Here is an 18,181-nt window from a genome sequence, read left to right as displayed (position 1 = left end):
TTCTTGTTTTAAATCGAGCCAAAAGCCATATGTTGCGTGTGAAACACAGTAGGCTTTAAATAGTATACATTTATTGTGAAATGACTGCATTTCCATGTCAATCCATGTTCATCTTTACCGCGAATAAAATGCGCTGTCACTTTAATTCAACGCATGCAGCACAGCAAAAATAGACTCTGTACGTAAACGATCGCTGCACAGCTCCTGGAACGCATTGACGGACCGCAACCGCGTGCAGTGTGAACGCTGGAATCCGTTAACATGGGTGCGTAAAAAATTACGCAACCCATACGTACCGCAGACTGAGTATGTGTGAAACGGGCGTTAGGCAAAGCTAGCGGTCATAACTAGGTCTTGTAATTGAAAATGGTATCGGATTGGTGTATGGTTTCATGTACTCGCCGATGCCAATGCCAGAATTTGTTATGGTATCGGAGATATTTCCGATACTAGTATCGGAATTGGAACAACTCTATTTTTGAACTTCTCTTGCACCTCCTCTTTGCTTAACTGCTTGGTCCCTGACAATTAATAAATGATGACGGGCCACAGAATTTTTGAAAAATTAAGCACACAAGATGTTAAATTGGCCACAACATTAAGTCAGTTTACTGGTCCAGAATTAATTATTCTGCATATAACATGGTTTCTACACTTCAAGACCTTTTTCTCAGATGTTTTCTTTCAATATTTATATATATATATATATATATATATATATATATATTAGGCTGCTGGTTACCAGTATTTATTGTTTTCAACAACAGAAGGTGCTGTGAGCTACATTGATTGCTTGATAATGTGCCACTACTTCATTCATGAAGAACTAAACCTGGAGGACAGCAGGGCATTATTCTCAATTCTCAAAAGAGACCCTGTTGTCCCTATCAAGGTAGTATGCAGAATTAAAATAATATTGTTTGTATGTAATTTACTGCCTTTATAACTCTACCTTTATAACTATAACTGTATGACTTGTGCTGTTTTAACAGAGACTGAAATTGGTGGGGAAACTTTAATCAACCTCACTTAAACTACAAAGCTTAAAAATTCCCAAAAATGAAAGATTAAGGTCTTTGCCCACTGAGTGAATTTTTGAATGTTGAAAAATAAATACGACCTCAGGTTGCGTCAATCATGTTTACACACTGCCTCCGAAACTTTCATTCATCATAAAAATTTCTTGGATCAGGTTCGATTTTCTGTGTTTTCGCATCCATAGTATGCATTTTGATAGGGAAGGATGGTGAATAGAAAAAAATTGAAAAACAAATGCGAAAATTTTGGTCTCAGTGTGCAAAGACCTTTAGGTAAAACTGATAAGATTACAAGAGAACATAAAGTCTAAGGTGCCAGCAAGACCACATACACCATGAGCAAGTTACTAGATTAGATTTTAGAATAGATTCAACTTTATTGGTCTCACGGGCTTGGTTGACATGAGGGTGAGTTATTAATGACAATTTTTATTTTAGGGTGAACTAACCCTTTAAGCAGAGTATATAAATAGGAATGCAATGTAGGGATTATATATACATTATGAACAGCAGCAACATAAGAGCAGTGGTAATAAATACAGCTGGATGAGTGTGCAATATTATTGCTAAACAATGTATTCTATGCAAAGTAATCAGTAGTGCAATAATATTTTTAGAGAAATGGTTCACTGTGCTATGTACAGTAACAACGCTAGATAGTTTACAGTGTGATATCTTAATGTCTATGCAAAATATGAGTAGTGCAAATACATGTAAAGAATTGAACCATGTAAAGTACTATGACCAGTACTACTCTACATGTTTTAAAATATGTGGGTACCTTTCCTAATTATTATTAACTGTTATATTGTTATTTGGCACACAAAAGTAATAAATCACTGATTTACGTGAGCAGTAGAGCTAAGAATCACTGTGGTAAGCATAGTATGCCATATTAAATTTGACAAATTTTAAATGACTTTAAATGAAAGAAATGCTATATCCACTTATATTAAAGGAGGGCCTGATATCTGTCATTAGTGAGGTGAGTGTACTTGTATCCTTTCTTTTCAAACCCTTCTCTTGGTTATGATTTCTTTTAAACGTTTGTTTATGGGGTTGTTCTGTGGAACTGTTTGTGTCCATGCAGGTTCCACAGACAGCAGCTAATAATAATAATAATAATAATAATAATAATAATAATAATAATAATTTCTTAACACTCAAGGACACTGCACAATACATTTATAAACAAGACCATAGAAAACAAACAAGAAATACCATATACAAAGACAAAACAGAGTAAAGTATGACTAGAAAATTAAACTTTAGGTGTGATTATGCAAGCTTAAACAAGTGAGACTTAAGTCTAGTTCAGACAGGACCACTTTGGCAAGTTACTTGAGTTTATAGAACACAATTTATCTTTGGCGGTATGGCTTCTTATGGGGGTTCTTGCTCCCAAATTAATTGAACATACAAGAGCTTAAACATTAACTCCTGAACCATCAGCTTGGAATACATGACTATTAAGACACTTAATAAATGTCTTTAAAAGCAAACAGTGGTAACCATGTAGATGTGGCAGTGGGGCATCTATCCTGTAGCTTGGTTATGATGAGTGTCTCTCAGCAGTGAGGTCCATGCCAACCGGGACTTGAAAGCCTTAGTGATATGAAACAAAGAAATGACAACCAGAAGGCGCATGGTAATATGCTCATGCTTGTAATGGGGAGGAAGGGTTGCGAGCCATTTAAGCATATTTGCCACGCAGTAGTGCGACTTACTGTATATATGTCCTGTGTCTAATAGGAGAATGGTAGTGATTGGAGTTATTTGACAGGCTGTGACCAGCTGATACGGTCAGCTTTGCCTCCGTGGCCTGATTGAACTAACGCTGCGCTCGATATGTAAAGTGAGAGAGAGAGTCAATATTTCCGATGTCTGGTGGTAATGAATTCCAGAGATGGTGGAGAGGCTAGCAGAAGGAACCGAAGGTGACTGGAAGAAGTGAGTGAATCGGTGTATGGATATGTAGGAGGTCGGAAAGATATGAAGGGGGAAGATTATAGATGACTTTGAAAGTGAACAAGAGAATCTTAAAGTAAATGTGAACTTAACCGGAAGCCAGTGAAACTGCTGTAAAACGGGTGATGGGGTGAGTGGGGCGGTGGGGGGATTCTGGCGATAATGCTGCTGAGTTTTGAAGCAATTGGAGCTCATAGAGGGATTTGGGTTGCACTTTATTTTACAGTACATGTACTTACATGTACTTATAGTGTACTTACAGTGTATTTATCTAAGAAAGTTCTGGTAATAAAAGGTAACTACATGGGGAAGGGTTGGGTTCAGGGGTAGGTTCAGGGTTAGTACCTAGTTATTACATAGTTATTGTAATTACTATAATAAGTACATAGTATGTACATGGGGAACAGGACTGTAAAATACGGTAAAGTGCTACCGGGATTTGTGTGGAAGAGAATTACAATAATCAATGTGGGAGATGACAAAGACTGTAAACAATAATAGCAGTAGCATGAAAGGTAAGAGAAGGGCGAAGGCAGTTAATATTACGTAGATGAAAATAAGTGGACTGGATCACTTTTATTAAAATGTGATTTAAAATGAGGGCACTCAAACTCTTAACCTGAGGAAAAGGGATGACTCAGGAATTATCAATTCAAAGAAAACCTTTTTGTGCTGGATAAAGCTGACTCAGTGCCAATTCAAAGAAATTCTGTTTTGTGACGGCAGCCATAGTGCGCCAGAACTCCACACACCTGCTTACTGGTGGAGAGGAGATCGAGTGATGAAGCCAGTCAGCAGATATGGGGACTGTGAGAAGGCCATGATGGCCAGAGGCCAATGGGCAAATTTGGGATTTTTAATGACCACAGATAGTCGGGAACTCTGTTTAACATCTCATTCGGAGGACGGTGCTTTTAACAGTAGAGTAAAATTTCTTCCTTTTATGAAGTCTGTTCTTCTTCACTGTTTGATATCTGATTTAGACTGTTAAGAGCTGAGCATCATGACTAGCTAACGCATGCAAAATTAAATGCCAACCATGGCAGCAGCTGTGCACTGTGCTGTGCATGGCAGCAGCTGTGTCACAAATCCTATTCTTTGCAAAAGTGTGATGTCAAATATAAAACAAACAAACAAAAGTCATCAAATGAACAACCTTTTTCCAATCTTCAGTAAGTTGTGTGAAATGTAGGGCAGGCTCAGTTTCCAGTTGTTAGCTTTTTCCAGTCATCTGTTGTCCAGCGTTAGTTTGGTATATAAACAGGTATGTGTATTTATACAAATGTGCTATAAAAAATACTGTAAATATATATGTTGCAGTGTAAAACAATGCATTTCAAATGCATATTTGTAAAATACATTTTACAAATCTTAAGGGTTTTTTGGACATTTTTGTTCAGAAAGTGGACACATACTTAAGTACTCTTTGTAAAGACTTTCTAAACAAGAACAACTTTAGCCAAAACAAATCTGAACCATCATTGTTCACGTACTGTTTAATTTCTATGTTGAATTCAGATAAACAAAATTCTCCTATTTCCAGAAGAGTTGACAAACTTTCTCTCAACTCTTATTGGAAGACGAGAAGACAGTAACCAGAGCCAGGAGTAGGATAATATACTGTATGCAATCATACTGCAAAGAAGGATCCTTTTTCCAAAAGAAATACATGAGAGAGTAACATTCTTCTGAAGCATTAACACTATGAAATTAATACAAAGAAAATGAGTGTAGAAAGCTAAAGTTCCTGTTAAAGAAATTTGGAGATGTGGCAGTAACATTCCTTTGTCTTTCTGCATGTCAACAAAAAACAGTTATCAAGAATTTATCAAGAAATCTTAGAACATGTTGGGTGGGCATTTGGAAGATAATGTTTTCCTTTTCATCCATTGCAACCACAATAGAAATCTATAGAACCTAAAGAATATACAGTATGTGACCAACAGCCTTACCGGCATGCTGGAAATTGTTTGCAGGCATCTGAACAGACATTGCAAACAAAATCAATGGAAATTTGCAGAATATTGGTAATTATAGCTAGGTCGAGGAATTATTATCTGGCATCCGAATGCTTGCAGCCATACACAGTATGGGGATTATGCAAGACCTAAAACTGAAAATGCTCTCCTCAAAAGACCTGAAATAGGCTATCTAAGTTAGAAATAAAAAATATTTCAACACCGTTGCGTGTTGAGTGGTCATATTCCGTTAGATTCAGAGGTTAGATTGTACTGGCATATCATATGTAAATAATAGGAACAACATTGTGTTTCATAAGTCATATTTAATGAAGCATGCAAAAATCTTACGTAACACAGTGAGCAGTTTATCATTGCAACATTGCTAGCTTGTGCTAGTGTGTCTTATTGCAAAAAAATTCTCACTTCCTCCTAAAATTATTTCTTAAAGGTGATTTTCTTCAGAAACATTTTTTATTATACTGTTTGAAAATCTCTTCACATCTGGATAGCATTCATTAAGTTACGTGGTCTAAATGTATTTATATATTCAGTGGAAGGCATACCAGGAAATGTCTCGCTTAGTTAACACACTCGATTCAGATATCCAACTCATTAGAAGTGAGCTATAGTGCATGAATCTATATGATCCCTACACAGTGTTCATTGCTCTCTACTTCCTAAGCAGGGAATATCCGTTGGAGTTTGGCTTTCACCGGCAATTGAAGGGAGGGTGGGATGATCGCTTTCAGTGCTATCAGGCTAAAGTTAGCATTTTCCAAGATCTCCCACTGCACCTTTAATAATATAATATAATTAATATAATATAATATATTATAATATAATATAATATAATATAATATAATATAATATAATATAATATAATATAATATAATATAATATAATATAATAGTATTTTTAATTAGCCGCATACTGTGACAGAGGTTCTGATTCTGTCTTCATTACATTAGTTGCCTGTATGTTGTGGAATTGATTTCAGAATCTTAATAATTTAATAATTTGGCTCCTGATCCTTCAAACTCGCTGAGCTACTATAAATCCATTAGAATTTTGAGACCAGAAAAATCAAAAATGAATTGTCATGCCCAGAACAACAAGGTGATGATGAAGCTTTTAAAATAATAATGGTTCCAATACTGCCTATAATCTTGTACATTTGTGTGTAATTGCTAATGTTGTGTTGTCTGGGTGTTGTTTGTAATACTGGTTTATGTGTAAAGCATTTTGGTCTACTTCATTTGTTTTATGGTGCTATGTAAATAAAATAAAATATCACATGTTATAAAATGTATGTGCATAACATGTACAGTATAGTACATTTGGCCTGGAAGAATGAACATCTTTGGGATGTCTATTTCTATCATATGCATTTCCTTTGATGCTATGATTATTTTGGGCTTTGTTCTGTGTATATAGCCCTCATGTTTCATTTTCTTTTGTTTAGCTTTGTTGCCTCTTACTATCGTGGGTGAGTTGTGTCCATGTTTTTGTTTTGAATAGTCAAGCTAAGCCATGTGTGTGTTTATTATTTATCTGCTCACTTTTGGGATACTATATCTTTAGTTCTAGCAAAGATACAGAGAGGCAGGACTGTAACTGAAAACTCAGTAGTCACATTTATTTAATCTGTACCAGAACAGCACATCAACAACAACTCTCTTAAAGGGGAACATAACTATTAACCATTTGTGTCGGTGATGAGTGAATTCTGTATATTAATCAGTAGTGTGAGATGCTTGTATCTCCTACAATATAATAAAACTGCACTTGGGTTCTCACAATGCTCTCCTTCAGTGGACTATCACATGACATTGGGTCTCCTCACACTGAATAGTGCTTTTGATGACACATTTTAGTAAAATTACATTTTTGAACAAACAAAACAACAGAGAGTAGATTAAGGTAGATGTAGAAAAGTTTTTATTGATGTAGAAAAGAGCAGTACATATACAGTGCCTAAAAAATATAAATTTCATGCAAAGGATTCTTATCTTGAAAAAAGCTTCCTAGGATTAAATGGCTTACATTTTGATTAAATTCTTCCTAGGATTAAAATGGCTTTTTTTTTTTTTGTTCTTTTTTTTTACTGGGTGATTTTACTGTCAATCCACTTGGTGTAGTGGGAGATGATTGTGTAGAGACCAGGCTTTTTGGAGGAACCACATTTCTTCCCTCCATTAGAGGTTATTCCAACAACAAGGTCCTTGTATAAGAGAGGACCTCCGGAGTCACCCTATTAGACCAAAAGACAGGAGAAATGAGAGAGGTCATGTATAAGACTTTGTCTTTACAGTAGTCATTTTCATCTTGAACTGCGTTATGAACTATTGCAGTGAACTTACATCACAGGTGTCCTTTAGTTTTTCTGCAGCACAGAACATGTTATTTGTGAACTTTGTTCCATAGTAGTCCCCACGGCCACAGCGCCACCGTTCCAAGACTTTGATAGTAAGCTCTTGCAGTTTGTCTGGTCGTCCTCCCAGGTTGTTCAAGGAACCCCACCCAACTGTTTTCACATCAGCATCCTCTTCTGGGTCAGACCCACCTTCACGCTGGAATTTCACTGGTTTCACTGCATTGCTCTCAGTGATTGGCTTATCCAGCTGTCAAAAGCAACAGCATAGATATCTTCTGATGAAAACTATATATATATATATATATATATATATATATATATATATATATATATATATATATATATATAGACAGAAAACACACATATACAGACTACATGATTGGATCACAGCATATACCTTGAGCAGGGCAATATCATTGTCATAGTTGCTTATCTGGAAATCAGGATGGTTGTAGACTGCAGTAGCTTTAAAGGTTTGTTTAGTGCCCTCAGCATTTGAAAGTGAGTGAGCACCCAACACAACCTTGACATCAGATGTTCTCCTGCAACACACAGAACATTTATCCATTATATAATAAATGCATAAAAAATAGTATATAATATAGTATATAATAGTTCTGAAACAAACTCTTAATACAAATCACACCACTACCAAGGAAATGTACAAAAGCAATTACTAGGGCAATACCATTTTAAAAGTTACATTTTTGTACCTCATTTACCTGTAAGAATTGCATCTTAGTACTTTAAAGGAAGATTTTAGCACATTAATGGTACATTTGGAAATATTTTGAAAAGGAACCAGTAACAGATTTTGTACATTTTTTTCTGAGAGTGTAGGAACTTGAAATTGTGAAATATTTGCTGGTGAAATCACTTCAACTTTGCATTGCAATGCTGTCGGACAGCTCACTAGTGTTGATGTGTTACATACCCGTCCTGAAAGCAGTGTGCCGCACTCATCACCCACTGCCTGGAGATCAGAAAGCCACCGCACTCATGTTTTCCATTCCACTGAAGTGAAGCCATGAACGGATAAGAGTGTGCTACAGCTTCTTTTCCTCCTGTGATGCATTCACCTGCACATAACACAATAATGTAGAATTATAATGTGAGAAAAACCTCATGAATCAGATCAAATATAACATGTTCAGTGTTAAAATGTAGAATGCTCAACAGAAATGCATAATGTGATGCATAAATAGACTTAAGTACTGATAATGAATATTACTCACCAGGTTGAGATGCTGCATAAAGCAGAAAAGAGGCAAATATCAGTCTATTCATGATGAATGATCGATTTTTGTATATTTCTGAGTCTGAACAACACTGGGCTGAGCTTTATATAATGCCCAAACGGGAAAGAGAGTCAGAGGGTGTTTGTGGGAGTTGTTCTCTCGCCCCACACCACAAGATAGAAAACAGGAATATGCCTCAAATCTACCTCTCCATCTTTTATATTTTTTGTCTTTTATACTGTTTCATCTTTTATATTGTTATCATGTCTTTTGTTATATTATAAGTTTTATATTCTATGATATAACTGTAAATATAAGGAAATCTTAAATAATGACTTTACCATTTACTTTGATCACCCACAAATGCACTGTCCTTATCAATCTGGAGTGGACCTGGAGCAGCTCCCATATCCTTCCACCCTCTTCTATATAGGTTTATTTTTTTTTTTTTGGATCAGTGTGTGAGCTGTACATGGTGGTACTATCAGAATAATATATGTAAAACTCCTGGAATTTTCATGGACACTGACTCTTAAGCTTTCAGCTTGAATTTTCGCATGTGCCATATAGAAGAAACCTTTTAGTGAACAGTTTTTTAGTCTGAATTTAAAGAACATTTTAATAATCTGGAGAATAATTTTTCACTACAAAGAAACTTTTGTGCATTTGAAAGGTTCTCTAATGGAGTGAGTAGAGGAAACGTGCGGATCCATATACAAGGCTTTATTTGAAGACATGGTCAGGACAGGCAGGGTCGAACACCAGCAAACGGATATAGCACAGGCAAGACACAAGAGAAGTCTGAGATGTGGGTCAATAAACAGCGAACATAATCGAGAGGGTGAGGCAAATGGGTAATCCAGGCAGACAGACAATAATCCAGAATCGGGAAACTTGGAGTGGCTTCGTAATGTAGCTAACACTTAGAGAGTGACGAACGCAATAAAGTACTTGATAGCTGTGACAGTACAGGCAGAGAGTCTACAGACGGCTTCCATAGCTGTGACAGGACAGGCAGAGAGTTCTTTAATGGATACAGGTGACACCTCTGGAGGTTCTGCAGTGGTTGCCGCTACCTCTGGAGGTTTACAGTAGGACCATAAGGATATGGGGAGAGTTCAGTAATGGTCTCTTCAACCACAACACCACAGGCTGAGAATGTGATGCTTGGCACCACCATGCAAGCGAGTGGCTCCACCTCGGGAGGTTCTGTGGTGTATGCAGACCAAACCCTCCATAAAGCGATCCCTATCAAGGGAAGCGCTTCAAACAGGGAAATCAGCTCAGGAATACATTGACACTGGACAATCAGCTGTGACATGACTTGACACTAGATGATCAGATGAGACTTGACTCTGTACTTAATTCCGAATGAGCAGAAGTAACTTGACTTGACTCATAAAGAGCAATTGAGACATGATGGGGCATTGTTGTGGCTGCCATTTTGTGAGAGCGGTGAGTCCACCATCTGTTACAGATGTGGTGTTGTGTTCCTCCTCCGCGACGTCCACAGTGAATGGCGAGACCACACACAACAAAGCATAGTCCATAAAATGACAGAGTGATCAGTACACAGTCAGGTAAATCAAATTAATAGGCAATGGCTAGATAATCTTGAATTAAGTCCTTGAGCGATCATGTGCGTTGCTTGAGAGCTAATGACATTCTTGCAATGTCCATACCTGGCCAGTGTTCATCCAAAAAGCTGCTGGATCCTTGTGTGGCCGAGTATTCTGTAACGGAGTGAGCAGAGGAAACATACTGATCCATATGCACGGTTTTATTTGAAGACATGGTCAGAAACAGGCAGGGTTGAACACCAGCAAACAGATATAGCACAGGCAAAACACAAGAGAAGTCTGGTAAACAGGCATGGGTCAATCAACAGTGAACATAATCCAGAGTGCAAGGAAACGTGTAATACAGCCAGATAGACTATAATCAAGGTTCAGTAACAGAGACAGGACAAGAAAAACAGACTAGAATACAGACTCAGGTAACCAGACTATAAATCAAGACTGGACTAGAATCAGGAAACTAGGAGTGGCTCTGTAATGTAGCTAACATTTGGAGAGTGATAAACACAATAAAAAAATGTAGGAACTAAATGCGGAACACCTGTAACTAAACGAGGCAATTAACAAGACACAGCTGAATAAGATGGAACTTAATGAAAACAGGAACAGGACAGACCAAATAGGAGCATTATCAAACATGGGGGAAAACCGAGGCATGAAGCACATGGGGGAGGAAAATACACACAAAACTGTCCATTGTCATGACATTACTCCACCCTCCCGGAAGACGCATGCCGCATGGGTCAGGTTGTTCAGGGGACCATGGCAGATCAGGTAGCTCAGGAGGCCACGCCAGAGCATGGAGCTATGGAGGCCATGGCAGAACAGGCGGTGACTAGGGAGACTAGGGAGCCATGGTGAAGCAGACAATTCAGGGGGCCTGGCCAGATCCCTAAAACCCCACCCCCACCTCCAAAATCTTTGGGGAAAATATCAGCCCTGAAGCCCTCGGTGAGACTGACTCGGGAACTGTGGCTCTCCCTGGTCTTGACGTGATAACAGGAGCCCTCCATGGGCTAGACGTGGGAACAGGAATGTTCCTTAGGCTGGATATGGGAACAGGAGCCTTCTTTGGGATGGATGTAGGAATTGGAGCTCTTTCAGGAGTGGACTCGGGCTGGTGCCAACACTGGAGCGGATTAGGTAAGAGAACTGACAATGGAGTGGGCTCAGGGCTAGAGCTGACACTGGAGCAGGCTCATGGCCTTGAGCCCATAGTCTCTTCCTCTGCATTCTCCTTTTATGAGCTTTTATGAGGTGAAGGAGACTGCTGCTGTCAGCTGAGGGCTCAGGAGAGAATTGGCTGGTGGGCATCAAAATGGAACCGCCAGCGGCCCTGACAATGCAGCGGCCAGCGGGCTTGACTGAGTAGTGGCCGACGGGCTTGGTTTCCGAGTGGCTGGTGGATCTGAGCTATGGACCTGGAAGTAGCTTCTGAGAACTCGGGAGTACCTTGGATTGGGCAAGTGGTTAGAGCTGTTGGCGAGGTATTCTGGGGGTTTCTGACGTGGAGTGAGATGGGGCGAAAGGATGAATTCCAGAGGGGGCTGGACGAGGCAACTTTAAATTATCCAGTTTAAAGTTCACCCAATTGGAAAGCTCAAGAAATACCTCCATAAATCTCTCCAACGTCCGACCAGCCTGTTGCAAACACCACAGCCTGTCCTCAGCCTCTGTCAACTAATATTTCAGTCTTCTGTCACACATCAAAGGGAGCATGGAGCGAGGAGACTCAGGAGATTGCTCAAATACAGATTTTTAATAACAAAAAACAAAGGGAATCCAAAATGACAGGGGGAAATGATAGCTGAGACTGAATGCAGGACTCCGGAAAACAAGAGGCCAAATAAAGGAACTAAATGGGGAACACCTGGAACTAAACGAGGGAATTAAAGCAACACTATGTAACTTTTTCTGTATTCAAAATTTGCAAAATGTATATAATAAGCGAGTACTGTACATCATAAATTAATCTTCCAAACTGCCTTTTTGTCTTATCCCCAAATCACTATGGTATATTTATAATAAGTGATTCTTTTTAGACTATCGTGGCCTGTTCTGGTTGTCACTGCTGCAGAGTAACACATACCTGCGTGAAAGTATAGCTGCTTAATATTTTTGAGGAAACTGATACATTAGATTAAAAAATTTCAAGTAATTAAAAAAAAGTATACGTATTCATCAATTAATTAATAATGAATTAATATTCAAATAATACATCTATTCATCAAAGAATAAAAAAAAAACATGGTTTCCACAATAATATTAGGTAGCACAACTATTTTCAAATTTTATATTTATAAAATAAAGAGTGATTCCTTTAGCCAGTCAGAATGCTTTTGAGGCACTTTCTATCTGCCACCATTTTGCAAATTCACAGCATGCAGTCCACATGGTTAGTGTGATTTCACCAAGTACAACATGTTCCTGGATTAACATCCTTGTTGATCCTGGAACAACATTCCAATTAACCAATCAGAATTGAGATAAAGCTCTTCAGGAAATATCTTTTTTAGGCTTTAAATCAGGGTTATGTGCTTCAACACCCTTGTTAATCAGCTGTCAATTAACACTGATATTAGGAATAAATTATGGGTATAGTTAAATTTAGGGGTAGGGATTGGGTTAAGTCTATATATTTGGACAATAATGTTGATCCGGGATCAACCGAAGATGATGATCCAGGAATATGTCTTGGCAAAAGAGAGCTAGAGAGCATTATACCAGAACTTGGAGAAGTTTTCATGATTCTGGAGGGTGCCAACATTATTGTTTTTCTCATGTCTGTCAACAATGAGTTACACAAATAACTCACTAACAGGAATACAGAAAGATAAAGGAAGATCACAGACCATAAAGAAGCAAGATGAGTGTGGTTATTGGTAAATGTTTTCATCACTGGAGAAAGCTAAGAGCTTCCAAGCATGTTTAGCTTGGACTTTAAACGTAGGAATACCATGCTTACATCAAAGGATGTCTAATTCGGTGGCTAAATCTGCAGGAAGTTCAGTTAACATCACTTACAGCATTTATAATTTTGAAAACCTTACAGTTTAGACTGTAGTAGGGACTTTTTTTTCTTTGCCAATTACAGGGCTACAAGTTATATCAAAAGTTTGGAGTGAGATTGCATCTATTAGAGGAGGAGCCACTCGAATATTTGCAGCAGCGGTGCCTTAGCCCCACCCAATTCTCTCAAGTTTTGCTTGCAGTTCAATTTTACCTATTGTTTATAATTGACCAGCACAAATAAAAATAACAACTGGCAAATCTGATAAAAGACAGATAGATTCATCCGAATAAAATAAATATAGTTTTAGATATTTCAAAAATACATTAAAAATAATTAATTTATAATATAATTATAAATAATTTAGGCCCAGATGAACCAAGTAAACAGCAGTGCTCAGTTTTCATTACTAAGGTGGTAGCCGGGTGGAAAATCCTCCTATTACCCACAGCACAAATATGGTCCTTTTTATGTGACAAATAACAAATAATTTGTGACTTTTACAAATATTTATATTTATTGAAATTCATTATGATTATGCAATGTATTTCACAGATCGAACCCTACTTTCCCCATGGGAAGAGTAAGACAATTTAAGATGGGAAAAAAAAAAACACCAAAGCTAGCACTGTTTATCAGAGCACTTTATCTTTCTGGATTATTAAAAGAAGAGCCCTAAAGCCTCTGCATATGGGAATGCATTGATATCACAGCATTTAAACAGTAGAGTCTCTTTCTGTGAATGGGACACTTGTTGGAACTAAGTTGCTTGATCACCTGCACCTTCATGTACCACACCTATATCAGTTTTATGTAATCCCAAATTAATTTTTTTATCCTTTTTTCTCCATTGTTTTTTTTTTCATTTAATTTTTTTTTCTGGAATCTGTTTTAATACTTAAAAATAAAATTGTAGCAATCAAAAAGAATATCTAATTAATTTAAATCTTGAAACTATATTAAAAAGGAATTTAGCAATTAAGTTTATCAAAAAAAAAAAATGTTTTTAAGAAAATTATTATTATTATTATTTTGGGACAAATAAAATTGGGTGGATTTAAAAGTATATGAGTATAAAAAATAATAAAAGCAAAAAATATGTCAACAAATAGGCTTTACTTGTCTATGTCTGTGTGGGAAGCACTGACATTCTGTACACACATACATTATAGCCTACCATATAACGCCACCTGCTGCTGTATCGATGTAACCATTTTTTATTAAAATAAAAAAAAGTTAAACAATGCTACTAGAAAATACTATTTAGTATAATATTCCAATTCAGACATATTTTTAGAGCACAGCTCTATACACACTACTCATTCTAACAGCCAACTAAACGAGGTGCATCCTGGGTTGCTTAGTTAAACAGTACTGAGTTCACATGCTCTTTATTCACATTAATTGCAGCACTATTTAACTATGTTTAGATTTGCATATGATTTGATGTAGAATTTCTAATATACAGTGGGGCTCGAAAGTTTGGGCACCCCTTGCAGAATCTGTTAAAATATGAGTGATTTTCAAAAAATAAGAGAGATCATACTAAATGCATGTTATATTTTATTTAGTACTGTCCTGAGTAAGATATTGTACATAAAATATATTAACATTTAGTCCACAAGACAAAAAAAATGCTGAAATTATTAAAATAACCCCACTCAAAAGTTTGGGAACCCTTGGTTCTTAATACTGTGTTCTGTTACCTGATGATCCTCGACTGTCTTTCTGTTTTGTGATGGTTGTGCATGAGTCCCTTGTTTGTTCTGAACAGTTAAACTGAGCAGCGTTCTTCAGAAAAATCTTTAAGGTCCTGCAGATTCTTCAGTTTTCCAGCATCTTTGCATATTTGAACCCTTTCCAGCAGTGACTGTATGATTTTGAGATGCATCTTATCACACTGAGGACAATTGAGGGACTCAAACACAACTATTAAAAAAGATTAAAACATTCACTGATGCTCCAGAAGGAAACCAGATGCATGAAGAGCTCGGGGGTGAAAACTTTTGAACATGATGAAGATGGCCAAATTTGTCTTATTTTGTTGAAATATAATTTTTTTCCATTTAGTTCTGCCCTTCGTAAGCAACAGAAGATACTTGTATGTTTCCCGGTACACAGATTAAGTACAATTTACCTTGATCTTCAAATTCCAAAAGTTTTCACCCCCCAGCTCTTAATGCATCTTTTTTCCTTCTGGAGCATCAGTGAATGTTTTAATCTTTTTTAATAGTTGTGTTTGAGTCCCTCAAATGTCCTCAGTCTGAAAAGATGTATCTCAAAATCATAAAGTCAATGTTGGAAAGGGTTCAAATATGCAAAGATGCTGGAAAACTGAAGAATCTGCAGGACCTTAAAGATTTTTCTGAAGAACGCTGCTCAGTTTAACTGTTCAGAACAAACAAGGGACTCATGCACAACCATCACAAAACAGAAAGACAGTCAAGGATCATCAGGTAACAGAACACAGTATTAAGAACCAAGTGTTCCCAAACTTTTGAGTGGGGTTATTTTAATAATTTCTGCAATTTTTTTGTCTTGTGGACTAAATGTTAGTATCTTTTATGCACAATATCTTACTCAGGACAGAACTAAATAAAATATAACATGCATTTAGTATGATCTCTCTTATTTTTTGAAAATCACTCATATTTTCACAGATTCTGCAAGGGGTGCCCAAACTTTCGATCCCCACTGTATGTAGGCTAATACACTTATGCTCTGTAAATGCTTCTGGTTTTGGCTGCGAGTAAAATATAGTATAGCCTAGCTCCCTGATAATAGATTGCTTGATTTCTTCATTTGTAAGTGAGTGTGAACAAATGTGCATGCTAAATGAATATACTGTATGTGTTGTAATGTAAGTATAGAGTAAATGATGATACACAACATTATTCAGAGTTTGAGAGCAGATGCAAAGGAATCCAGGTCAGTGCTGTGCGCTTCCATATACTGTTCGCAAGAGGGCGGCAGAGACTTAATATTCTGGTGCTGGTCATATATTTAGAATATAATCAAAAAGTTGATTTTACTTATTCCATTCAAAAAATGAAACTTGTATATTATATTCATTCATTACACAAAGACTTATATATTTCAAATTTCTTTAGATTTTGATGATTATAACTGACAACTTCAGTCAAATTCAGTAAATCAATTCCCAAATTCAGAACCTCAGAAAATTTGAATATTGTGAAAAGGTTCAATATTGAAGACACCCGGTGCAACACTCTAATCAGCTAATTAACTCAAAACACCTGCAAAGCCTTTAAATGGTCTCTCAGTCTAGTTCTTTAGTCTACACAATCATGGGGAAGACTGCTGACTTGACAGTTGTCCAAAAGACAACCACTGACACCTTGCACAAGGAGGGCAAGACACAAAAGATCATTGCAAAAGAGGCTGGCTGTTCACAGATCTCTGTGTCCAAGCACATTAATAGAGAGGCGAAGGGAAGGAAAAGATGTGGTAGAAAAAAGTGTACAAGCAATAGGGATAACCGCACCCTGGAGAGGATTGTGAAACAAAACTCGTTCAAAAATGTGGGGGAGATTCAGAAAGAGTGGACTGCAGCTGGAGTCAGTGCTTCAAGAATCACTACACACAGATGTATGCAAGACATGGCTTTCAGCCGTCGCGTGCCAAGCCACTTTTGAACAACAGACAGCATCAGAAGCGTCTCGCTTCAAAAAGGACTGGACGGCTGCTGAGTGGTCCAAAGTTATGTTCTCTGATGAAAGTAAGTTTTGCATTTCCTTTAGAAGTCAGATTCCCAGAGTCTGGAGGAAGAGAGAAGAGGCAAACAATCCACGCTGCTTGAGGTCCAGTGTAAAGTTTCCATGGTCAGTGATGGTTTGGAGTGCCATGTCATCTGCTGGTGTTGGTTCACTGTGTTTTCTGAGGTCCAAGGTCAATGCAGCCGTATACCAGGAAGTTTCAGAGCACTTCATGCTTCCTGCTGCTGACCAACCTTATGGAGATGCAGATTTCATTTTCCAGCAGGACTTGGCACCTGCACACAGTGCCAAAGCTTCCAGTATCTGGTTTAAAGACCATGGTATTCCTGTTCTTAATTGGCCAGCAAACTCGCCTGACCTTAACCCCATAGAAAATATATGGGGTATTGTGAAGAGGAAGATGTGATATGCCAGACCCAACAATGCAGAAGAGCTGAAGGCCACTATCAGATCAACCTGGGCTCTCATAACACCTGATCAGTGCCACAGACTGATCGACTCCATGCCATGCCGCATTGCTGCAGTAATTCAGACAAAAGGAGCCCCAACTAAAGATGAGTTCTGTGCATGCTCATACTTTTCATTTTCATACTTTTCAGATTTCTAGAAATCCTTTCTTTGTATTGGTCTTAAGTAATGTTCTAATTTTCTGATATACTTAATTTGGGATTTTCCTTAGTTGTCAGTTATAATCATCAAAATTAAAAGAAATCAACATTTGAAATATATCAGTCTGTGTGTAATGAATGAATATAATATACAAGTTTCACTTTTTGAATGGAATTAGTGAAATAAATCAACTTTTTGATGATATAGTAATTATATGATCAGCACCTGTATAGCTGTCAGATTCTTATCTTGGGATACAGAAGTGTTGTCAGGACTGCAAAAAAAACATCCATGCTTAACTCTTCGCGGGACACTTGTTCTGGCAGTGGAGCAGTGTATATAATAGCAAATGTAACTGTGCTGAATAAATAACTTGACACAAAGATATAGAACCTAAGTGAAAGACAAAAAACAGCAAATGGCCCTAAGCTGTTTTTTGTGTGTATCTATTGTGTAGAGGTGTGAGAAGGAGTGACCTTACCCTTTTTACTTGGGTCAGATTTCAGCCTGTATTATGTGGCTTGCATAAGAGTGAATGACAGGAGGAAATATCTCCTTGAGCTGAGGAAAAGAGAAACTTTAGCTCAGTCAGTTGATGATACAATTGTCATTTCCTCTGTTATTTTTAACCTTCTTTTTATACATTTTTAGTTTACTTTATTGCCACTAT

General features: G+C 37.4%; 1 protein-coding gene across 1 annotated transcript; it reads right to left on the bottom strand.

Moving 5' to 3' along the window:
• Window positions 1-7,043: 7,043 nt before the first annotated feature.
• Window positions 7,044-8,710, bottom strand: LOC128026367 (complement factor D-like). Its single transcript, XM_052613441.1, has 5 exons — window positions 8,576-8,710; window positions 8,275-8,419; window positions 7,738-7,882; window positions 7,327-7,587; window positions 7,044-7,217 (listed from the first exon to the last, which is right to left on the bottom strand). Exons 1-5 carry the CDS (start codon window positions 8,625-8,627, stop codon window positions 7,068-7,070), a joined length of 753 nt encoding a protein of 250 aa, XP_052469401.1. The 5' UTR covers window positions 8,628-8,710; the 3' UTR covers window positions 7,044-7,067.
• Window positions 8,711-18,181: the final 9,471 nt, after the last annotated feature.

Source organism: Carassius gibelio, chromosome A13 (genome assembly GCF_023724105.1).
Source record: "Carassius gibelio isolate Cgi1373 ecotype wild population from Czech Republic chromosome A13, carGib1.2-hapl.c, whole genome shotgun sequence".
NCBI classification, from domain to species: domain Eukaryota; kingdom Metazoa; phylum Chordata; class Actinopteri; order Cypriniformes; family Cyprinidae; genus Carassius; species Carassius gibelio.
This window is presented reverse-complemented; position numbering and strand designations above follow the sequence as displayed.

Bases quoted from the DNA above. Each gene is read 5' to 3' on its own strand.
- LOC128026367 (XM_052613441.1), bottom strand. From the start codon at position 8,627: ATGAATAGACTGATATTTGCCTCTTTTCTGCTTTATGCAGCATCTCAA. The intron at 7,883-8,274 runs GTATGTAACACA...TGTGTGTTGCAG, and splicing joins GCACACTGCTTTCAGGACGG to GAGAACATCTGATGTCAAGG. The intron at 7,218-7,326 runs GTAAGTTCACTG...TTGGTCTAATAG, and splicing joins AACTAAAGGACACCTGTGAT to GGTGACTCCGGAGGTCCTCT.